Source organism: Acinonyx jubatus, chromosome E3 (assembly GCF_027475565.1).
Source record: "Acinonyx jubatus isolate Ajub_Pintada_27869175 chromosome E3, VMU_Ajub_asm_v1.0, whole genome shotgun sequence".
NCBI lineage: Eukaryota > Metazoa > Chordata > Mammalia > Carnivora > Felidae > Acinonyx > Acinonyx jubatus.
Window position 1 is genome coordinate 40098898 of NC_069398.1, and position 23516 is coordinate 40122413.

Sequence of the window (23516 nt, forward strand, 5' to 3'; positions counted from 1 at the left end):
GATGGCCTCTCACATTCTATTGCTGATGCTGCTTGCCTTCCCGCCCTGTCTAGGGGCTTGCTGCCCTCCCCTTATACCTCAGTCTGTCCCTGTCCCCCAAAAGCAGGCCCCCTCCTCCCATTATTATTTGTGCTTATTAAAAAAAAATTTTTTTTTAATGTTTATTTCTGAGAGCGCGCGCGCGCAAGAGAGAGAGAGAGAAGTGGGGGAGGGACAGAGAGAGAGACACACACAGAATCCAAAGCAGCCTCCAGGCTCTGAGATGTCAGCACAGAGCCCAATGCAGGGCTTGAACTCACACACCACGAGATCATGACCTGAGCTGAAGTTGGATGCTCAACCGACTGAGCCACCCAGGTGCTCTCGTGCTTCCTATTTTCTGCAGCCCTATGTCAATCTATAACTATTCATGCATATCTGTATCTGGTTTTCCCACCAACCAAAGCTCTTCAAGGTAAAGACCATAACCTTTTTGATTAACATTGTTCACCTGGCACAGTGGTAAGCTGTCAGATGCTTTTTCAAGTCATCAATTAATGGATCAAATGAATTTGGTGGGACCGCTGTCAGTCTTCATGACTGCAGGTACCAAGGCTAAGGCAGGGTAGTAAAGAGCTGTGACGGACGATATGCAAATCTGTACAGGAAAAACATGGCTGCCGTGGAACCTGGGGCATTTGACCTGTGTTCTCTGGGTGTTCCTCCCTCTTCTGTAAAGTGAGCAGGAGAGGAGAGGTTGAACCACCCCTACCTTCCCGGTCCTATGTGGACACTACAGGCGAGGCAGTGCTTTCCCTTCCTTGGCTTTATTCCCCAGCCTTTGCTGTAAGCAGCGTGTTACTTTTCCTCAGTGGTGTGCAATTATGGTGACCTCTGGTCCGGTCTGTCACTGCCCTCCAGATGTTTTGCCTGGCCTGTTTTGAAGATGACCTACTTAGGGCTGCTGCCACTGGGGGGAGGAGAGACAAAGGGAGAAAGGGCCGGTCTTGCCGCCTTTAAGCTTCAAGAAAGAATGTGTGGTTGGCCTCACCAGCTCTCTGGAGATGAAGGCTGTATTTGCCTCGATGTCAAAAGGCATTGCTTATGGTTGGTATGCGGAATCCCCGCTGTCCTCAAACGTAGTACAAACAGTGGTCAGAGCCGCTCCTCTGGGCTGTGGTCACAGCACGGTCTCCCACCTGCCGGACTAAACTTACAGTTGCATTTAAGTTGTGTGTCTTCAGCCCTCGAGTCCCCTGCAAAGGGAGGGGGCTGCGTCTCCACCACTTGATGCTTCCTGTTGGGATATTCATGCCTCAGCAGCTGCCACCCCAACCCCAGTCCCTGAAACAAAGCCCTTTTCTTTTGGAAGCCATCTGTGAAAACAATGGCCTTTATTTAAAAAAATAACTTTTTGCAACACGAGAACGGATCACTGTGACTGTATCTCCTGTGCCCCCAGACGGGGCTGAGAGATGGCAGGGTCAGAGCCCAGCAAAGTCCCCTTTGTGCTGCTCCAGCCACTGGTCCAGTGTCTTGGCCTTGGGGTTGAGTCTCAGGGTCAGTTCGATGTCACGGTCAGGTTTCAGGGCATAGAAACGGAACATGTTGGCAAGGTCTCGGGCGCCAGGGAAGTCATACTTCTCGTAGTCCTCTGGGGTCGTCTGGAAGCAGAGGGGAGTCTTTTGGGTCTGTCAGCATCACTAGCACCCCGGCTGTTGGCAAACTCAGTACCAGCCCAGGTCCTTACCAGTAAATTCATGTGAAAACCCCTCTACTAAAAAGATTAAAGTTCTAGGGGCGCCTGGGTGGCTCAGTCAGTTAAGCATCTGACTTTGGCTCAAGTCATGATCTCACGGTTTGTGAGTTCAAGTCCCACATCAGGCTCTGTGCTGTTAGCACAGAGACCATTTTGGATCCTGTCTCCCCCCTCTCAAAATAAATAAATAAATGTAAAAAAAAAAAAAAAAAAGATTAAAGCTAAAAAACCACTGTTCTAAGTCAACTTAAATCGTTCAAGGGGTGCCTGGCTGGTTCAGTCCAAAGAATGTGTGACTCTTGATCTCAGGATTGTAAGTTCAAGCCCCACAGTGAGTGTAGAGATTACTTTAAAAAAATCATAAATGCTGTTCTTTTGAGATCAGAAGATGGAAACTTCTCAGCCCTTTCCAAACCAGAACTCTGCAAACATCACTTTCTTGCTCAAAAACCAAAGCTGTTCCCAGTTCTTGACCAAACTGAACCTGAACTCCTCAGCTCCTGAAATCCTCCATGGTTGCCTCAGACTTGTGTTTAGATGTAATGCATGGCCATTTAGGGCACGTTTTCTAGAGCACCTCATTGCGCTAAGGAAGTGCTTACCTCGATTATTCCGTTAAATTCTGACAACCAAGGAAGGGAATTCTATTCATCCACCCGTTTTACAGATGAGGCTACTGAGGCAGAGAGGGTCAGGGATTGTGCCCAAGGCCCGCATGCTGGTGGGCTGTAAGAGCTGGGAGCAGGACCCCATTCTGGGGGTCTGACCCAACTGAGACATGCCCTGCCATGGCCTCCCCATCACTGCTCTGCTCGTGTCTTGGAACTCTATAGGTGGTTTCTGTCTTTTAATAACGTGGGAGTTTCTCAGACTTTAATAAGTCTTACTTCCATAATGGGAAGGACAAATAAGAAACAAGGCACCTAAGGGGAAGACGGAGGGTCAGCAGGGACACAGCCAGGCCAGGAGGAGGCAGGGATGGGGCCCATCTCTCTGGCCTCCTTCCCTGCCCAACACGCCCTGTGTGTTCACTCCTTGCCTTGGCCCCTAGTGTCCCCTCTTCCTAGAAACCTTCCTTGCTACTTAGTCAATTGCCTAAGCCAAAAACTTCTCTCAGTGGCCACCCGTGGCTCCCAAGAGCAGCATGACAAATGCTCACAGTGACGAATTGACTTTGCCCACAGAGTGGGGCAGCCCTAGATACCCTACCACTTCCCTACCAACCATAGCTCCCTCTGGGGATCAGAACGACCAGACCCGGGCTGCCGGAGCACCCTGGTGGGAGCTGGGACATCACCCAGCCCGGGCCCGGGGGGCAGCAGGGGCCCACCTTGGCACTGCGCACGGCCTTGCCGGTGTGCTTGGAGAGCAGGGCGGCATACTCTTCCGCCGTGTGCCTGCAGGTACTGAGCCCGATGTTCCGGCCAATGTATTCTTCTGGCATCTTCAGCAGGCTTAGCACCACGGGACCCAGGTCGGTCACAGATATGCCGTCCATGGGCACATCACCCATGGGCAAGCCTGGGAGGGAAGTGGGGGGAAGAGGGATGTGCTGGGGTTGTGGCTGATGTTCCCACCAGCCCATCGCCCAGACACGTGCACACGTCAGCACCCTCCGGTGTCTGTGGCGGCAGCAAGGCAGTGCAGCTCAGTAAGGAAACGGGATCCAATCCGAGCTCTGCCACCCTGACGGTCCCCTGTTGACACCCTGAGCCCTTGTTACTCCATTTATAGAGTGGAGGGAACCTGGGACCTACGACCCCCTCAGGGCTAAGACCAGAACAGGAAGGAAATGGAGGGGCTGCTCCCAAGGCGCTGGCCCCAGGGCACCTGGTCATATCTGGAATTCCTGCCGTGGAAAACCAAGTCTGCTAACAGGAGTGCTAGAGAGTCAAGGCCAGGGCCTGGACCAGAGCAGCACATGGCAGGTGCTCCATAAATGTGCTGAATTACTAGTGATTCCACCTGCCACGGTGGTCTGGTGGAGAGCAGGGCAATGTCTAGATTAGCGCCAGGAGCACGTGGGTCCTGCCACATTCCTCGCCCAGGCGAAGGGGCCACCGCAGCTGCCCGTTCAGGTCACCCAAAGACCTTGTAGGGACAGAGCTCCAACCAGAGACGGAACACAAGAGGGATCCCCGACCAGCTTTGCAAACTATAAAGGGCAGTGCCAGTGTGCCAACACTAGGACCAGACTGCTCACCCTCCCTGCCGGGCAGGACTCAAGCGAGGGTGAGCCTGTGTTCATGCAGAGGGTGAGGGGTGGTTGGGTCAGGACACCGACCTCACTGGACCTGACCTTCCCAACTCTCTTACTTCTGAAGGAAAAGTAACAAGTGCGCTCTGTAAAGCATCGCATCACTGCCTCTTGGCAGATTTTCTCAACGCCCCTGCAAAGGTCAGTTATGGCCATTTCACAGAGCAGGAAGCAGAGGCCCAGTGTCACAGGCCTGACACTAGAGAACCAGGGCTTGGACCCGGAACCATCTGAGGACTAGCCAGCTTTCTCCAACACCCACTGCTCCCCTCGGTGACAGCGGATGCTCGAGAAGGGAGGAAGGGCACTCACTCAGCAAGTAGCTCTTTCCATCCGGAGCTTTCTGGGGCAGGAAGTAGGAGAGCAGGTTCTCAAAATAGCAGGCCAGCCGCACGCTGGTCATGGGAACTCCGATGTCCCGGAAATATTCCTCCACCTCCCCTTTGCCGTCAAAGTGGCCCGCTGCCAGCCTCCCGGCCGTTAGCTTCCTGATGTTCTCCAAGCCACTGTAGACCACGTAGCGAAGGCCCAGGCGCTTGGCCACATCGGCCAGCAGCTTTCCCTGGTGGGCAGGAAAGGAGAAATCACAGAGCTGAGAGGGAAGAAGTGTATCCCCAGCCACAGCCCTGGCTCTCCTGCCCTGGTTGCCACCGTGCCTGATGCAAAGAGGCCAACACCACTTCACCCTTGTCCCTCTCCTGGAACGATGCTCACACGTGGTTCCACACGTGGACTGTGAGCCTTCTACCTTAGCGTCCCTTCTCTAGATCATCTGGGTTGTCCTACTTCTCAATATGCTCAACTGCGGCCCACGTGTGTGCATTATGACAGGAGGGGTGGGAGGTCAGGAGAGGGCCACACAGAGGTCTCCCAGCTCGGCCTACTCCGTGTAAAGCCACCGTCGATGGAAGGCCCCACCAGTCCGCTAGGGAGGTGGTACAGCTCAGCAATTAGGCACACAGACTGCTCAGGTGCTACCCGGGGCTGCGATGCACTTAACTGTCAGTTAAACAGGGAGAGCCACACCACCTGCTGCATAAGGATGTGTTGGATGGTGGCCTCCAGAAAGATGTGTCCATGTCCTAACCTCCAGAACCTGTGAACGTGACCTTACTTGGGAAAAGAAATCTGCAGGTGGAACGAAGGATGATTCCAGGTGGGTTCTCAATCTGATGACAAGCATCCCTACAAGAGACCGAAGAGAACACACAGAGGAGAAGGCCCTGCGTGAAGGCAGAGATTGGGGTGAGGTGGCCATGAGGAGAGCCAGCAGCCACCAGAAGCTGGAAGAGGCAAGGAGTGGAATCACCCTTAGAGTCTCCTTCTGGAGGTTCCTGGATTTTCGACTTCTGGCCCCCAGAATGAGAGTAAATTCCTGTCGTTTGAGCCAGCTGGCTGGTTATGGCAGCCACGGGACATGAACCCAGGCCATCAGGATAATGACCTAACATTCCCTCCATCAACCAGAGAAGCTGTCCTTCTCTACTCTATGGGAAGGGCTCCCCTGTAAGTGGATTCAAAGAAAATGTCAAGGCTGAAAACAACTTTAAAGACCAGTGGGCCCGTCCAGTCTCCCTGTATTTTACAAAGGCCTTTTTTTCCCCTAATAAAGCCCAGGGCAGGGAAGGTCCATGTCTAGAGCAGAGCTGCAGCTGGTCATGGACGAGGGAGGGCTGAAAGATGAAGCGACAGACAGCCGGGGCCTCTCTTCTGCCACCAACAATATGTCCCACAGATACCTGAGTCTATGTGACAGGCTCTGTGAGAGTGTCCCCATCCTCAGAGCGAAAGACGGCTATGTCTCATGTTCTCCGTCCCATATTCCTCCCCCTGCCACCTGGGCTCCATAACTAGAGAGAATGTGGGTGGAAAACAATAAACAGAAACATACAACATACAAAGGGGACATGGGCTTTCTGGGATGATGGAAATGTATTTTGATTAGATTGGTAATATGTGGGTTTATTTAGGAGTGCTTGGGTGGCTCAGTCAGTTAAGCATCAGGCTCTTGATTTCAGCTCAGGTCATGATCTTGCTGTTCGTGAGACGGAGCCCCATGTTGAGCTCTGCAGTGACAGCACAGAGCCTGATTGGGATTCTCACTCTCTCTCTCCCCCTCTATACCCACCCCCCTAATAAATAACTAAGCTTAAAAATATATATATGAGTACATTGATTTTCAAATTCCATCAAACTATACAATTAAAATGTGTGCATCTTATTTCCAGGAAATTATGGGTCAACAGAGTTGTTTTTCTAGAAAGTGTAAAAAGTCAATGGATGACAAAGTAGATTATTGGTTGCTTGGGGCTGCGGGGGGGAAGGAAGAATGGGGAATAACTGCTAATCGATAAAGGTTTCTTTTTGTGGTGATGAAAACATTCTAGAATTAGGTAGGTAACAGTGACGGCTGCACAATATATACATATATATACGTATGTGTATATATATACATATGTATACATACACATTGAATTATACACTTTGAAAAAGCATAGTGTATAGTACTTGAATGATATCTTAAAAAAAATCAGGGGGCCTGGGTGGCTCAGTTGACTGAGCACTCAACTCTTGGTTAGACTCAGGTCATGATCTCACAGATCATGAGTTCAAACCCCGCACTGGGCTCTGTGCTGACAGCGCAGATCCTGCTTGGGATTCTCTCTCCCTCTCTCTCCGCTCACTCTCTCTCTTTCAAAATAAATAAATACACTTTAAAAATTAAAATAAAAACCACCAGAAAAGAAAGCAGCTGCCTCCTATCCTCATTAAAGTCCAGGTGGACTGCATGGAAGAGGAGGGGAAAGGTCTGCAGTGGTCAGTGGGTCACGGGCAGGGTCAGTCCCTTTCTAACCAGTTGGAGCTGCCTCCCAGGGAGCTCCTAGTGAGATGCCCTGCTCCTAGCCCGGCCTCCCCACGCCCTCCCCCCTGCCCTCACCTGCTTGACCTCCTGCTCCTGGCTGCAGTTTTCCCAGTAGTTGGTCACGATGAAGGTAGCATGGGCCCCGGTCAGGGCCAGCTCCATGCTGGCCTCGTCATCCTGGTCTCCCCGCACCACTTCTGCACCCTGCAGCCTCAGCTCCCTTGCTGCCCTCTGCCTAGGGTCTCGAGTGACCACTCGGACCCTGAATGTCCCATCTTCCAGGAGCGTCCGGGCCACTGAGCCTCCCTGAGCACCTGCGAAGAGTCAGAAAGGCCTGCGGGAATGGGCCTGCCTGGGAGTCTGGCTGAGGGGAAGCCCCTCAAAGCCCCTCAGGGAAGGCTCCATTACAGCCAGACGCCCAGGCCCTTTCCACCTGTGATCCTCATGAAGTGCCTTACACCGTTAAAAAAAATAACAGCTTTATTGAGATAGAATCCGCTCACCTTTTACAGGGTATACGGTTTATATTTATTTAAAAAATATTTTGGCAAATCCATACTAGTGGGCTGATTTTAGCCAGAGTAAACAGATACCTCTATGAGGCAGCTGAGACTTGTGCTGCCGTCCACACACCAGACTTGCCTGGAATTTCACCGGTAAGACTCACTGCTTCAAGTTAAATAAATAAGGAAAGTGTACAGTGCAGTGGGTTTTTGTTTTTTTGTACATTCAGAGCATGCAACCATCATCCCAGTCAATTTTAGAATATTTCGTGCCCCCTAAAAGAAAACCCACACCCATCAGCAGTCACTCTCCATTCCCCTCCCTCTCAGCCCTGGCAGACCACTCACGTACCTTCTGTCTGTATTGATCTGTCTCTATGGATCTGAGTATTCTGGACATTTCACACAAATGGAATCATATAACATGTAGCTATTGTGTCTGGCTTCTTTCACTCAGCATACGGTTTCCAAAGTTCATCAATGTTTTAGCATCAAACCTTTTGTAAAATGTTTAAAATGGGCGCTTGGGGGCTCAGTTGGTTAAGTGTCTGACTTCGGCTCAGGTCATGATCTTAGGGTTGTGAGTTCAAGCGCCGCAGCGGGCTCGCTGCTGACAATGCAGAGCCTGCTTGGGACTCTCTCTCTCCCTCTCTCTGCCCCTCCCCTGCTCACGCTCACTCTCTTTAAAATAAATAAACATTAAAAAAAAAGATAAAAAATAAAATGCATTACAAGGGCAGCTGACCAGCTTAGTAAATAAAGCATGCAACTCAAAGTCGGGGAGTTCAAGTCCCACTTTGGGAGCAGAGTTTACTTGTAAAAAAAATAAATCTATTATAAAATATTTAGCACATACACAAAGGTATGCCAACACCCATGTACCCACTGCTTAGCTTAAGAAATAAAGCATTACCTACATCTTTTCTCTAAAAGACTGAGGGGCGCCTGGCTGGTTCAGCTGGAAGAGCATGCAACTCTTGATCTCGGGGTAGTGAGTTTGAGCCCCATGTTGGGTACACAGATTACTTAAGAGAAAATTACAAAAAGTAAAATCATCAAAAGGAAGAAAATAAAAAATCATCCATAAATACATGTACGAGAAAAGTGAATGCAGTACTACGTGCAATAGTGGAAATTTGTAGAAACAAGATGTCCTTTGGTAAGAATCTGGTTAAGGAAGTGATCAATCCACGCCAAAGTAATCACTGGCAGATTGGCAGATCTGTGCGTATGACTTGGACAGGTGAACGTGACCTATCCTGGAGTGGAAAAGGGAAGCTTCAGAACCACAACAACCTTCATACAGTACTGGTGAGAACAGAAAATGGGGCAGTCACTTTCGAAGAGTCTGGAAGTTTCTCAAGGTGCTAAGCACAGAGTTACCCTATGATCCAGCAATTCCACTCTAGATATATGCCCAAGAAAATTAAAAACATGTTCACACAAAAACCTGTGCATGAACGTTCACTACATTGTTTGCAAAAGCCAAGAGCTGGAAACAAGCCAAACATCCAGCAATCGAAGAGATCAACACAATGCAGCCTACCCATAAAATGGAATATTATTCAGACATAAAAGAGGAATGGAGTACTGACACCTGCTACAAAATGGATGAACCTCAAAAACACGATGCCGAGTCAAGGAAGCCAGGCATAAAAGGCCACAGAGTGTATGATTTAATTTATATGAAATGTCCAGAATGGACAAATCTACAGATCGAGAGTAGACTGATGGCTGCCAAAGGCTGACGAAAGTTGAAGAAACCGAGAGTAAAGTAACTGCTGGTGGGTGTGAGGCTTCTTTTGGGAGTGATGAGATGACCTTGTTCCAAAACTGCCAAGGATGAGCGTAAAGCTCTGTGAATATACCAGAAATCAGTGAATTGCACACTTTATTTTTAAGTTTATTTTGAGGGGCGCCTGGGTGGTTCAGTTGGTTCAGCATCCAACTTCAGCTCAGGCCATGATCTCATGGGTGGTGGGTTCGAGCCCTGCAACCGGCTGTGTCAGCACAGAGCTCAGAGCCTGGTGCCTGCTTTGGATCTGTCTGTCTGTCTGTCTGTCTCTCTCTTGCTGACCCTCCCCTGCTCACGCTCTGTCTCTCCCTCTCTCAAAGGTAATAAACATTAAAAAATTTTTTTGAATAAGAATATTTATAAGTATTTATTTTGAGAGAGCAAGTGGGGGAGGGGCAGAGAGAGGGAGAGCAAGAGAATCCTAAGCAGGTTCTGCACTGTCAGTGCAGAGCCCCAGGTGGGGCTGGAACTCACCAACCTGGGGATCATGACCTGAGCCAAAGTCGGAGGCTTAACCGACTGAGCCAACGAGGCTCCCAAAAACCAGCGAACTGCACACTTTAAATGGGTGAAATGTATATGTGATTTAGATCTTAAGCTGGTACACATATTTAAAAACATACAGTACAAAAAAGAACAAAACATGATGGCAAGACACTTGGCCATTAAAAAAAAAATCTTTGTACATATCTAATCTGGTAGGATACTCAAGAAACGATGACAGAGATGGATGGGGTTGCTGAGACAGAAGTAGGAGGGAGATTTAATTTTGGTATTATGTGCAACTGTCACTTTTTCAAGAAGTTAAATTAATTATTATTATTTTTTTTAATTCAAACAGAATGTGCTCCCAGGTCCTGCTCCAGGGTCCCTGGCCGGGTCAGGGGTCCGGGCCACAGGACCCTCCTTCCAGCCCTGCCCCACCCCCACCCCCACCCCCCTCGGTCTCCCAGGCTCTGCGGGGCGGCGCTGGGCTCGCTCACCTGTGGCTCCAAACACCACCACCAGTTTCTTGTCCGCCATGCGGGCCGGAGCGGGAAGGGCGGTCCCTGAAGCCTGGGAACCGTGGGACGCTCGGGTTGGCGAACAGGACAGGGGTCCCCGCCTGGGACCACCCCGGGAGCGCACTGCGTGGGCCCGACGGGCGGCCAGCCCGAGAGAAGTCGGGGCCCCGCGACCCCCGGCCCGCTCCGCCCCCTCTCCGCGCCGGACACCCCGGCGCGGTGGCCCGGGCCTGCGGCACCTCCTTGCCTCAGACCAGGCAGGAAACTAAGGAGGAGGGAACAAGGGCCCCGGAATTTGCAGCCGAGTCCACCGCCGCGGGTGGGGGGAGGAGGGGCGGAACCTGAGAAGGCGGGTCCCGCCCGCAGCTCCAGCCTCGTCCTGGAAAAGCCACGCCCTCTAGGCCGTCCTGCGTGAGGGGACCCCAGGCCGCGCGGCTTCTGAACTCCCACGGTCCCGGCGCTGTTGGCGCGCGGAGCTGACCCACCACCCCCGTGGCGGGCGCGGATGGTTCGTCCCACCCAGGCTAGAATTCTCGCGGCGAGCAGCCCCACGGGCGTGCAGAAACCGGATTTGCGGGCCTCGGGGCTCTTCTGAGTTCGCGTGCGGAGCGGGTTAGCGGGATGCTGGCGCTGAAGCCTGCGGAAGCCGAAAACCAAGACCAGAAACAGAAACGCACGTCTTTATCCTGCACGAACATCTGAACTTGCAGATATAGGTGTCACCTAAGGATAATTAAATCTGCATCTGCGACTCTCAACACCCAAGGCCTGAACTCATGTTTGAGGTTGCTTCTAGTTGTACGGATTTGAATTATTTTTTTTACAGAAAAAGTGAGATTTCTTTGTGTTCAACTAAAACACTCCTCTCCTGTCGCTCCTCGCCTGAAAATTTATTAATGGATAAGAGCTTTCATTTTTTTTTCTTTCATTCACTCACTCCTTCCAAAATGTATTGACCCGTCCAGGAATGTCATCTTCATAACATCAGGTACATCTCTGTATTCACTGCTAAATTTCCAGCACTTAGCAGAGCACCTGGCACGTAGGCGTTCAGTAAATATTTGTTGATTGACCTGTTGTCTAAATACCCTGGCACTGGAGTTACCGGGAAACCCAACTAAATCTGCTGCTGTTTCCCCCAATCTACTGGTGGAGATAACTAACCCACAAGGTAATGTGCATTTTAGGCTTCCTTATGTTTTCTCATTTTTAATTTTTTTTAATGTTTATTTTTGAGACAGTGCAAGAGACAGAGTGCAAGCGGCCGAGGGGCAGACAGAGGGAGACACAGAATCTGAAGCAGGCTCCAGGCTCTGAGCTTCAGCTCAGCGCCTGATGCGAGGCACGAACTCACAAACCATGAGATCATGACCTGAGCCGAAGTCAGACACTTAACCGACTGAGCCACTCAGGTGCCCCTGTTTTATCATTTTTAAATGTTTTTGTAATGTGTAATTTATCTGTAAAATATCAGTCTTTATTTATTATAAAATGCATGTATAAAGTTTTGCCTGGCTGGCTCAGTCTGTAGAGCATGTAACTCTTTATTCCCAGGTCATGAGTTCGAGCCTCACGTTGGGCTTAGAGATTACTTTAAAAAAGGAAATAAATAAATGAAATTCAAATGAGATAATGTGGGGCTTAGCTTATGCCTGACACACAGGGGAAGCTCAGAGAAGGATTCCCACTGTTATCATTATGAGCATGTCACTGGGCTGGGTGAATTGGCAAGAACTTTGCAGGAAGTCTTCCTCAGATATAAAGTCCCACAGGAAGCACAGAGTCTCAGCTAAGAACACCAGTCGGTAGCCAAATCTTTCTCCTCAGGCCTCAAGAGACCACTTGGTTGTGGGCTGGGTGGGGCTTCAAGAGACAAAACTTTTGCCCAGGCTACCAATAATGCCCGCTCACTTCCAGAGAGACCCCTGGCACCCGCACCACTGACCAGAAGCCCAGGGGCAGAGACACCATTCTCTGCCACTCTTTCCTGCTCTGATTTCCAAGCTGTAGATTCAGCAAGGCCAAAAGGCAGTGGAGTTCCTTGTGTCCTACTGTGGCCCTGTGCTACTCAATTAAACCTGGGCACTAGGGCTGGCTTCACGGGCTTGTAACCTGAGCAGTTGCACAGGATCCCACTCTGAGAAGGACACCCATGCTTGGTTTAAGGCTCTGCTATTGCTTTCTTGAAATTCTTGATAATTTTTAAACAAGGAACCCTGAGTTTTCATTTTGCACCAGGTGTGCAAATTCTGTAGCTGGTCCTACTGCTTGTTTGGATTTCTTTTCTTTTTAATGTTTACTTATTTATTTATTTATTTATTTATTTAAAAAAATTTTTTTAACGTTTTATTTATTTTTGAGACAGAGAGAGACAGAGCATGAACGGGGGAGGGGCAGAGAGAGAGTGAGACACAGAATCGGAAGCAGGCCCCAGGCTCTGAGCCATCAGCCCAGAGCCGGATGTGGGGCTCGAACTCACGGACCGCGAGATCGTGACCTGAGCCGAAGTCGGACGCTTAACCGACTGAGTCACCCAGGCGCCCCTTTACTTATTTATTTTGATAGAGAGCACAAGTGGGGTAAGGCCAGAGAGAGAGAGGGAGTTAGAGAATCCCAAACAGGCTTTGCACTGTCAGCTTGGAGCTTGACCTGGGACTTGACCCGGGACTTGAACCCATGAACCATGAGATCATGACCAAGAGTCTGACACTTAACCAACTGAGCCACCCAGGTGGCCCTGGGTTTATTTTCTTAAAGAAAAACATCATCTATAGGGGCGCCTGGGTGGCTCAGTCAGTTAAGCATCCAACTTCAGCTCAGGTAACGATCTCATGGTTTGAGTTTGAGCCCTGCATCGAGCCCACATAGGATCCTCTGTCTCCCTCTCTCTTTGTCCCCCGATTTCTCTTTCTCTCTCAAAAACAAACATTAAAAAGCCTCATTTATTATCACAGTAATATGCACTTGGGTTCCATTTAATAAGTACTTATTGAGCTTCTAGTAAGTGCTGGGCATTGTGCCAGGAAAAGAGAGCTACAGAGAAACAAGACATAGGCCAGCTTTCAGGAAGCTCTCCTATTATGGTAGACAATTATACCAGTGGGATGGAGATGAAAGTAGAATCGGAATAGTTAGCCTAGCTTAGGGATCAGGGAAGGCTTCCTGGAGGATGTGATGGTTATGTGGAGTCATAAGGAATGAGTAGGAGTTAGCCCTAATGTGGTGAGCCCTGTCCAGGCAAACTTTATAGTCTGAGCAGAGAGGCATAACATAACAGGGCATGGAAGGGACTGCAAGAGAGTTGTGCAAAATAAACACATAGATAAAAATCTTCATTTATAAATATAAACACGAGTGAAGTATATTAAAATAAATACATGCATTTTATTATTTTTTTACTTTTTAAAGATTTTAAGTAATCTCTACAGCCAGTGTGGAGCTGGAACCCACAATCCCCAGATCAAAAGTCTCATGCTCGCTCTACTGACTGAGCCAGCTGGGTGCCCCTTATTTTTTTTAAGATTTTATTTTTGAGTACTCTCTACACCCAACAAGCGCTCCCCCCCATTATCTCATTTGAACCCTCAGAGCAACCCCTCCTTCAATCAGTGCCACTTGGTTTAATTCCATTTTTTGTGTATGTGTTTGAGGCAGGGGACAGTACAGTGTGTACTTCCAATTTTTACTTTCTTAAAATTCATTATTTTTAAATTTTGGTTGCTTAAAAAAATTTTTTTTTAATGTTTATTTTTGAGAGAGAGACAGAGACAGAGACAAAGCATGAGTGGGGCAGGGGCAGAGAGAGCCGGAGACACAGAATGCAAAGCAGGCTCCAGACTCCCAGCTGTCAGCACAGAGCCCGACATGGGCCACCCAGGTGCTCCTTAAGTTGGGTTTTGATAGCTAAGGAATGTATAATGCGTTTATGCATCTCATAAAAAAATGCAAATGGTACAGATAAACCACAAGTGACCCTCGACCTCCCTCTGTCATTCTAGTGTGTAAATCTTCCTGGCTTTTGGATGCATTTAGATACCTAAACATGAACGTGTGGAAAGAACATTGTGTAGTTAAAAAAAAAAACAAAAAACAAAAAAAACTTAAAAGAGATCATATTGGATATATTTTCCCCCAATTTTATTGTGAAAATATGTAGACATACAGAAAAGTTGAAATAACTGTATAATGAACACCCATACAAATACCACCCACATTCTACAATTCTAAGCATTTTGCTAATATTTATCCATAAGACACCTATTATTCATCAACTTTCTTATTTTTTGATATATTTCAAGTAGATTGCAGACATCAGTGCTCTTCACCCTTAAACAGTTCACATACTGTTCAATGTATTTTTTTAGGTTAAATTTACACACTATCAAATGTTATTTTTGTATTTTCGTACATCTGGCTTTTCCTTTCTGCTGAACATCCTAAGGTGGTCTCTGCCCTTCCCTTTTTAACGGAGGCACATCTCCGTTGAACAGATGTCCCCCTGTCAATCCCCACCCCATCTTCCTTCAAACAACGTTAAGATGGTTTCCAGATTTTCACCCAAATGGCGCATGCATCCCTTTACATGGTGCAACGACCTTCGTTGTTGCGTCTCTTTGGGTTCTTGCACGCGTTGCTCTCCAATAGCTACCGAGAAGTGGAATTGTTTGAGCACAGAGAAGACCCATTCTAAACTCTAACAGATCTCAATAAATTGTCTCCCGTTCCCCAGTAACTCCCACGAACACCGCATATTGCGCACATCTTTGTTAACAGCTGAATGGACCGGTCATTTAATCTGCAGCCAGCCCGAAAGGTAAGGAAATGACGAGAAGACAGTGTGGCTGGAACAGAAAGGGCAAGGTTGGAGTCCAAAGGTGGTGACACCGGGCGTGAAAAGCATGTAGCCCCGGGGCATCGTCATTAACACCTGCTCTTATCAACGAACTCTCACCGGAGGGCCCCGCTACCCTAGCAGCCGCCGGCCCCGCGAGAAGGGACGCGTGTCCGCCGCAGGGGCGTGTCCTCTGCAGGACCCGCCCCCTCTGCGTGCGCACGTCGGGCCGCACTCGCGCCGCCCGCTTGGCTGCGGCGGCCGCGGCGCCTCAGGGAGTAGGTGACTGACGCGCGGACGCTGGGACCTACCGACGGCGGAGCGGACCCGCGGCGGGTGAGTAGCTGGCGCCCTTTCCGGCTTTTTTTCGGGCTCCTCAGCGAGTCTAGCCCCCCCGGGCTTTCGGGAGCTGGGCCAGGCCGAACGCGGCACTCCGCGTCCCCGGCGCCGTCCTGAGGGAGACCCAGTGGGCCGGGGCGGGGGGCGGCCGGAAGCGGGGTGAGAGGGGAGAGGGCTGGGCTGGGGGTCCCCGCTTCCTGCGCGTCGTTTGGGAGGGCCGGGGAGGCCGAACGGCCGGTCAGCGTTGGTCCCCGTTGGGCCCAGCCCCTCGCGGCGTCACGAGTGCGTTGGGCGAGGTGACCCCAGGGGCGCCGCGTGCGGACTGGGTGTCCCCGGCGGAGGTTGCAGCCTTCGTCCGCAGTGGGCCCGCCGGGACCCGGGCCTGGCCCGGCGCCGGAGATCCGTGTCCCGCGTGGCGGCTGCTGCGGGCTCTGCCCTTCCTCCTGGCTCACCTCACTCGGAAGGGCGCATTGAGTCACTGTCATGACTTCATGGGTGACCCGCGGCCGCCCAGCGATCGGGAGGGATCCACGCCCGGGGCAGCCGGTTAGTCTGGGCAGGGAGTTTACCGGTCACCTCGTCGGCGCGGGGATGTAGGTGTATTGATTGCCTGCAGTTGCCAGGAACGCCTTGCACGGTCTTTGCAGGAGGCTGTCTGCCCGTGTGTCATGCTATTTAAATGGATTCTGAGGAGGGGCGCCTGGGTGGCTCAGTCGTTTGAGCATCTGTCTCACTCTTGATTTTGGCTCAGGTCACGGTCTGGCGGTTTGTGGGTTCCAGCCCCGCATGGGGCTCTGTGCTGGTGGTGCAGAGCCTGCTTGGGCTGCTCTCTCACCCCCTGTCTCTTTCTCTCGGAATAAATGAATAGACTTGGGGAAAAAAAAAAAAAAAAAGGATTCTGATGAACCTGTTGTTGTGGCCTGTGGCTGTTCTTGTTCATGGCTCTGTGAACCAGACAAGGCAGGATGGGATTGGGGGACAGCCCCGTATAAGGCTCTGCTGCTTACTGTCATCCCCTTCCAAAACCTTGCGAATTGATAGGTTTTTCACTTATAAAATGGAATTAATGATGAAACTGGTTAAGTGACTTCACTTGCATCGCACAACTGACACGATGCCACACACGGGCTTGATCCTGGTCGTCTTGCCTACAAGATCTGACGCTCTTTCCTAAATAGCATTGTAGAGGTTGGGTTATGTCATTTAAACTCTCTTCCCTCTCCCTGTTAATTGTCATTCCAAGTAGAAGGAAAGAGGAGCTTACTGGTTTTGTGTATTTGAGTTTCTGGTATGGTGTTACTGTGGTTTTTTGTTTGTTTGTTTGTTTGTTTTGTTTTGTTCTAATATTTATTTAGTTTTGAGAGAGAGAGAGAGCACGCCTCGAGAAAGCATGAGAGGAGGAAGGGCAGAGAGACAGGGGGACAGAAGATCCCAAGCAGGCTCAGCACTGACAGCAGTGAGCTCCACATGTGGGGCTTGTACTCCCCAATCGTGAGATCATGACCTGAATGGAAGTCAGACACTCAAGTGACTGAGCCACTCAGACGCCCCAACCAGTGTGTTTCGATTAAAATTTTAACTCCAGTAATAAAAATGTTAGTTTTTCTTTTGCAAGGAGTGGATTAAAGAATACACATTAGTAAATCTATGCTTTATTCTTTAAAAACATTTTTTAAAAAATTTTTTAAATTTGTTTTTGAGAGAGAGACGGAGCAAGTCAGAGAGGGGCAGAGAGAGAGGGAGAGGGAGAAGCCCAAGCAGGCTCTGCACTGTCAGCACAGAGCCGGATGTGGGGCCTGAACCCATGAACCGTGAGACCATGACTTGAGCCGAAACCAAGAGTCAGACACTTAACCAACTGAGCCACCAAGGCGCCCCTAAAAAAAAATTCTTTTTAACATTTATTCACTTCTGAGAGACACAGAGAAAGCGCTAATGGGGGAGGGGCAGAGAGAGAGGGAGACAGAGAATCCGAAGCAGGATCCAGGCTCTGAGCTGCCAGCACAGAGCACAACGTGGGGCTCGAACCCAGGAACCATGAGATCACAACCCTAGCTGAAGTCGGACACTCAACCGACTAAGCCACCCAGGCGCCCCAATATATGCTTTATTTAGGATCTTTCTTGCTTTCTTTTATTTATTTTTTAATTTTTTTTAATGTTTACTCTTGAGAGAGAGCGCGCGCACATGCGAGTGTGAGCGGGGGAGGGGCAGAGAGAGAGAGAGAGACACACACACACACAGAATCCGAAGCAGGCTCCAGGCTCCAGGCTCTGAGCCATCAGCACAGAGCACGATGTGGGGCTCGAATCCACAAACTGTGAGATCATGACCTGAGCCGAAACCAGACGCTTAACTGACTGAGCCACCCAGGTGTGTGTGTGTGTGTGTGTGTGTGTGTGTGTGTGTGTGTGTGTGTGCGCGCGCGCGCGCGCGCGCGCATGTCCTTCCTTCCTTCCTTCCTCCCTTCCTTCCTCTCTCCCTTCCTTCCTTCCTTCCTTCCTTCCTTCCTTCCTTCCTTCCTTCCTCTCCCTCTCCCCCCCCCCTCTCGTTCTCTCTTTCTTTCTCTCTCTCTCTCTCCCTCAAAATCATCACAAGACAAAACATCACAAGCTTTCCAGAAGCTCATAGCTCATTTGGGCATTTAAAAGTTTACGTGGTGACATTGGAAAAACTTTCAAATACAGTACCTTAAGGCGAAACACTGGTGAGGGTGTGGAAATTAGAGGGGCCTTGGAAACACTCACTAAATAACCCCATTTAACTGGGAATGTGAGGAGGAAAATCTGTGGTTCTCTTTTTGTCTTAGTTGCTTTGCGTTTTTCTATTGCTTGGGCGAGTAAGGTGAGATGCTGTGTCACCAGAGTCAGGAGTAGGAGCTACCCTAGAAATGACATTGCCTCAGGAGAAGATGGCATTCATTGCCTTTAGCTAGCCCCTTATTAAGTCTGTTGAAATGTATAACTGGACAGCTGGGGCCTTTGGGCTACCTTGATTTTTTTGGTTTCCCTTTTTTTTTTTTTTTTTAATGTTTATTTATTTTGAGGAGAGTAGGAGCAGAGAGTGAGGGAGAGAGAGAATCCCAAGCTGGGCTCCACAATGTGGAGATCGTGACCTGAGCCAAAATCCAGAGTCAAACGCTTAACCGACGGAGCCACTCAGGTGCCCCTGGTTTCCTTTTATAGCTGACTCTCTTCATAGGACAGTTGAACTCTGCATCAGTTTTGTACCAAAAACTAGAATATCACTCCTTCAGGAGAAAGATACTTTTGAAAATTGGAATTGTGGGGGCACCTGGGTGGCTCAGTCGGTTGGGCGTCCGACTTCGGCTCAGGTCACGATCTCGCGGTCCATGAGTTTGAGCCCCGCGTCGGGCTCTGTGCTGATGGCTCAGAGCCTGGAGCCTGCTTCCAATTCTGTGTCTCCCTCTCTCTCTGCCCCTCCCCCGTTCATGCTCTGTCTCTCTCTGTGTCAAAAATAAACATTAAAAAAAAAATAAAAAAAAAAAAAGAAAATTGGAATTGTGTATTTATAATAAGTTTAGAATTCAGCTTGTAACTCCTTGGAGAGAAAAGAGATGAAAAATTATAAATTACCTACTGGTGTGTTATTGGCCACAGTTAACTAGAAAGTTATAAATAGACATTTAATGCAATTTTTTTTTTTTGGTAAAGATTTTATTTTTAAGTTATCTTTACACCCATTGTCGGGCTGGAACTCACAGCCCCGAGATAAAGAGTGCTCGCTCTTGCAACTGAGCCAGCTGGAAGGCCCCCAATATTTTTTTCTTACAGTGGTCAATGAGAGAATTAAGAGCTCTGGATCACATCTTCTTTTGTGTTCAACACAGTGTGAGTTATGTGCTTTTTAACTAAATGTATTGTATCTGTTAGGTTTGTGCAAAAACATAAGATGAAAGCTTTGTCTTTTGTAATCTGAATAATTTTTCAGGATATTTTTGCAGTACTGAGAAGCAGTGCCATTAGTGATTAGTTTTTGGGAAGGAGGGAAAAGTAGGAAGGGAGAGATGGAGGAAGGAAGAGAGGGAGAGAGAGAGAGGAGGAGGAGGAGGAGGGAAAGGAGGAAGGGAGGGGGAATTTTTAATTGGAACAGTTAATTGCTTGTACCAATGTCTTTCCTTTTTTTTTAAATGCTGGAAGATATTTCACTCTGGTGATCACTCAGGTGCCCTGTAATATTGTTCACCGTATGGTTTACTTCTTTTTTTTTTTTAATTTTTTTAATGTTTATTTATTTTTGAGAAAGAGAAACAGAGTGCGAGTGTAGGAGGGACAGAGAGAGGGAGACACAGAATCCAAAGCAGGCTCCAGGCTCTCAGCTATCAGCACAGAGCTTGACGCAGGGCCCAAAGTCATGAACCCCGAGATCATGACCTGAGCCGAAATCAGACGCTTAACCCACTGAGCCACCCAGGCGTCCCTGGTTTACTTCTTTATATTGACTGAGTTTATTTACCATGAGATGTCTCCCATTGTATTACACATTTTAAAGCCAACTGACAAGGCAGCTAGGTCCCTCAGAAATTTCGTTTCTAAATTTCTAATAAATTTGACACACAGTGTTGAACTACAGCAGCCCATAGCTGATGATCTGGCCTAGGAGCGTTATGTGTATTTATGAATATGCAGTTACATTTATTTATATATATTGCAAGAAATCTTTTCTGAATGACCATTGTCTTTCCATTTAAGAATAACACTGGTTATTGGAGTTCACTATAGATAATTTAAAGGTGTACACCTATTGTAAAGGGAATCCATTTACAAATAGCCCATCAGAGAACTACATCCAAATCGCAATCATGGAGGACTGAAATGGAGCCAACAATGCTTTCTGGGTCATCATATCAACGCATCTTGCAAGGCAATATTCTAAACTCTGAACTCAGCATTTCAAAATAGCAATTAAATTCATAAGGCTCTTATCAGTGAACAGGTTTTTTCTTATTGCTTTGATATAATTTTCAAAGGCTTATTTATCAAACATGGCTTTGTCTTTGTGATAGATTTCTTTAAGCAGATATGTAATAGTTATCCAAGAGTTGTCTAGTCCATTTGTGGAGTAGGATTTTCATCAGAGTGCATGTATTCTTGCTGTTTAATGATGTGATGTTGAGGAAGGTTCTTTTTTCAAATGTGTGCTTGAATGCCTCACTGTATGAACATACACAGATAGACTGACTTTTTGTTTGTACTTCAGAGTGGTTGAATTGTTGGGGTGCCTGTCTGGCTCAGTCAGTAGAGCACACGATTCTTGATCTTGGGGTTGTGAGCTCCAGGCCCATGTTGGGCTTAGAGCTTACTTAAAGAAAAAAAAAAAAAGTGATTGAATTGTTAAGCACAAAATTAAGCTAATCAATTGGTAACAATCTTTTTCACTCACAGCTGTTCAAAATTAGACAATTTTGTTTTGCATGTACATGTGTGTATCCAAATACATACATATTCATTTGTATTAGAGTGAAAAATAAATGGTTCGTTTCTCCCAAAAAAGGAAGTTGTGATGATATATTTTTGACCATGAGAAAAACATTTAAATCATTTGAGCTGCAGTTTTTGTGTCTGAAAAATGGGGTTAATACTTAATGAAGTTAAGGTTAATATGTTAAAATACCTTTTGTGTCTTGAATGCTGCTTATGGAATCTAGGGCAGGGGTTTTCACACTTTTCTATTTGGGTAAGTTTGGGGGCCCGGGAATCTGCTTTTTAAGGTTTTTCATGTGATTCTTGTTTAGGGCCACCTGTCACAAACACAGGCTGGACAGAAGCGGGAATGGACTGGCAAGAGGGTAGAGAAGTAAGTGAATGGGGTACATGAGGAAGGGGACAGCAGAAGAGGAAAGAAAGGGCTAATTGTTGCCTGGCGATAACTGCTGTCAGCTTGTATGCCAGAGGCCAAGCAAGTAGTCTCTTCTCTCTGCTTAGGGGAAAAATTAATTTTTGTCACACGAACAGATTTGTTTCTTTCCCAGGAGTATCATAGGCCTAATTATTGTCATAGTTCTCAGTAACTTTAAAAGGGCTTTGGAGAAGAATGGCATAACAGAGACAGGTGACTCGCACCCTGCATACCTGACTTTTTCTAAGTACTCCCAGTGTCCTGCCTTTCTCCTGATGAGCTTTCTCAGTCTCAGAAGACTCAAGTTTCACGGCCTTGTTCTGTGGGTCAATGCCACAATTACCTGAGGGCTGTGGGAAGGCACTGGCATGATTTAAACAATCTGCCATTATGTTTTTGCTAACCTGATTGATTGGCCTGCCTCATCACTTGCTATGATGGGCAGATTTTTTATGCCAAACACTGGGACCCATAGTCTGACCATACAGGTGCACTAAGGTACTAAAGGAACTGATGAGACAGGATATTTGATTTGAAGCAGAACTGTCCTGGAAAATGTGGAACATAAGGTTCAGGTTTTTTGTTTTTTGTTTTTTTTTTTTTTGAGAGAGAGAGCTCAAGTTGGGGAGGAGCAGAGAGAGGGAGGGAGGGAGAGAGAGCGAATTCCAAGCAGACTCGGCACTGTCAGTGCAGAGCCCAATGCTGGGCTCTAATTCATGAAACATGAGATCATGGCATGAGCCGAAGTCAGACACTTGACAGACTTAGCCACCCTTAGGCTCCACCTAAGGCTCAGTCTTTAGCACTGTTGTCTGCACTGTACAATTAATGTTTATACTGTGGTACACCTTGTGTTATCTTCTTTCTCTTTCTTGATTGAAAGGTACTTAAAGTTCAAAACAGGGCCTTAAGGCCTCTTAAGGTCTTAAGTAACAGAGCCCATGAGCATTATAAATGTTTGGTGATGATGCTGTGGTGTGTCACTTGCCCAAGTGTAGCCATCCCCTTCCTTAGTTATTGGATCTGCTCTTCTCTATAGCAGGACCACTACACACTACTGCAGAGGAGCTGTTGTCACCTGGAGTTATTTCCAGAACAGGCTGGAGGAGGGTGGGCAGGTGAAGGGAAAGAATTGGTGAGCAGAATTGTGTTTGGGTTGGGAGAGGAATCTAGGTAGTATTTGAAGGCAGTTGTAGTGAGTTGTCATTGACCTTCACTCCCTTGGTTTTCCACAGGAAGGCAAGGGGAGAGTCAGGCTTTCTCTTTGTTTAGTAATAGGTATCTCACTAATTAGGAAATAACTTTTAAACATTTTTTTAGATTTTTTTTTTATCTTCTGAGTAATCTCTACACCCAGTGTGGGTCTCAAACTCAAAACCCCGAGATCAAGAGTCACATGCTCCACCGACTGAGCCAGCCAGGAGCCCTTGGAAAGTAACTTTTAAAACACTCCATTCCTGCACCACACACTTGTGTTTTTGACAACCTCAGCAAAATTTACAGGTGTCTGTATTCAGTGTCATATTTGTCCTGCTTTTTGTGTTTGTGGAGTCATACTAGAGGACCTGAAAGGAGAAGAGGGGTTGATCAGGTTATTCCTTCGTGCTTTTTATATTTGGCTTTTCCAGGGCATATGTCCGGTTTTAAAGAAGTTAACGTTCAGGTGCAAATGCCTAAGGTAGAAGGGCAAAGAAGCAGTGGCATCTGCCTCTTTGGCAGTATGTATTGCCTCTGTGGTGTACAGAGAATTGGCACTGAGGGGGTGTGCAAAACAGTAACAAACCCAGCATAGTCCTTGTTCACATGGAGTTGGCTGTCACCTTGGGGAGACTCAAAACTGTGTAAAATTGTAAGGTTTATGATAGTCCCTTGCACACGGTATTTTGGGAGGTCAGGGAAGTGAAGGGCTGAGAAAGAGAAAAGACAGGAGAACTTGAACTGAACCCATTGGGGTTAGGTAAAAGAATTCGAACAGAAAAGAAGGGAACTAAAGAGAGGGGAAACCCCTCTTCAATAACTATCCAGGGTTTCCTTAAAAACATTACTCACAAAGGGAATGTCTCTCATAAAGAGACTCTACTAGAGTAGGGATTCTTAACCTGAATTCTGGGTCCATGGGTAAACTTTAGGGGCTTGTGGTTGCTCTGGAATGGCATTGACCACATTTTTTATATGCATTTGTCCTGGAGGATTTGAAGCTGTCATCTGATTCTCAAAGGGATTTGCAACCAAAAAAGTTACTGATTTTTCTATTCTGGCAAATACCCTTCCGACCCATCTTTAGAAGTATATGTCTCTGAATTTCTGTCTTCAGATGAGGAAGTAGT

General features: G+C 47.9%; 2 protein-coding genes across 4 annotated transcripts in view; one reads left to right on the plus strand and one right to left on the minus strand.

Moving 5' to 3' along the window:
- Window positions 1-1356: 1356 nt before the first annotated feature.
- Window positions 1357-10779, minus strand: NMRAL1 (NmrA like redox sensor 1). Of its 2 annotated transcripts, XM_027043356.2 has the most exons (6): window positions 10502-10779; window positions 10140-10212; window positions 6934-7172; window positions 4308-4557; window positions 3069-3259; window positions 1357-1643 (listed from the first exon to the last, which is right to left on the minus strand). In XM_027043356.2, the coding sequence occupies exons 2-6, from the start codon at window positions 10177-10179 to the stop codon at window positions 1464-1466; spliced, it is 900 nt and encodes a 299-aa protein (XP_026899157.1). In that variant the 5' UTR covers window positions 10180-10212; window positions 10502-10779; the 3' UTR covers window positions 1357-1463. The 2 variants fall into 2 exon arrangements, with proteins under 2 accessions (XP_026899157.1, XP_053069761.1); XM_053213786.1 differs by lacking the exon at window positions 10502-10779 and having other exon boundaries at window positions 10140-10313.
- A 4172-nt stretch (window positions 10780-14951) lies between these two features.
- HMOX2 (heme oxygenase 2) overlaps window positions 14952-23516 on the plus strand; it is a 29759-nt gene continuing 21194 nt past the window's right edge. Inside the window, exon 1 of one of the 2 annotated variants that reach the window (XM_027043352.2) lies at window positions 14952-14973. The gene's annotated coding sequence lies outside the window, so the exon portion shown is untranslated. Of the gene's footprint in view, window positions 14974-15175; window positions 15328-23516 lie in introns of those variants that run through there. The other variant, XM_027043350.2, reaches the window with a different exon arrangement.

Bases quoted from the DNA above. Each gene is read 5' to 3' on its own strand.
- NMRAL1 (XM_027043356.2), bottom strand. From the start codon at position 10,179: ATGGCGGACAAGAAACTGGTGGTGGTGTTTGGAGCCACAG. The intron at 4,558-6,933 runs GTGAGGGCAGGG...CCTGCCCACCAG, and splicing joins AGGAGCAGGAGGTCAAGCAG to GGAAAGCTGCTGGCCGATGT. The intron at 1,644-3,068 runs GTGGGCCCCTGC...CTCTGCTTCCAG, and splicing joins AGGCCGTGCGCAGTGCCAAG to ACGACCCCAGAGGACTACGA.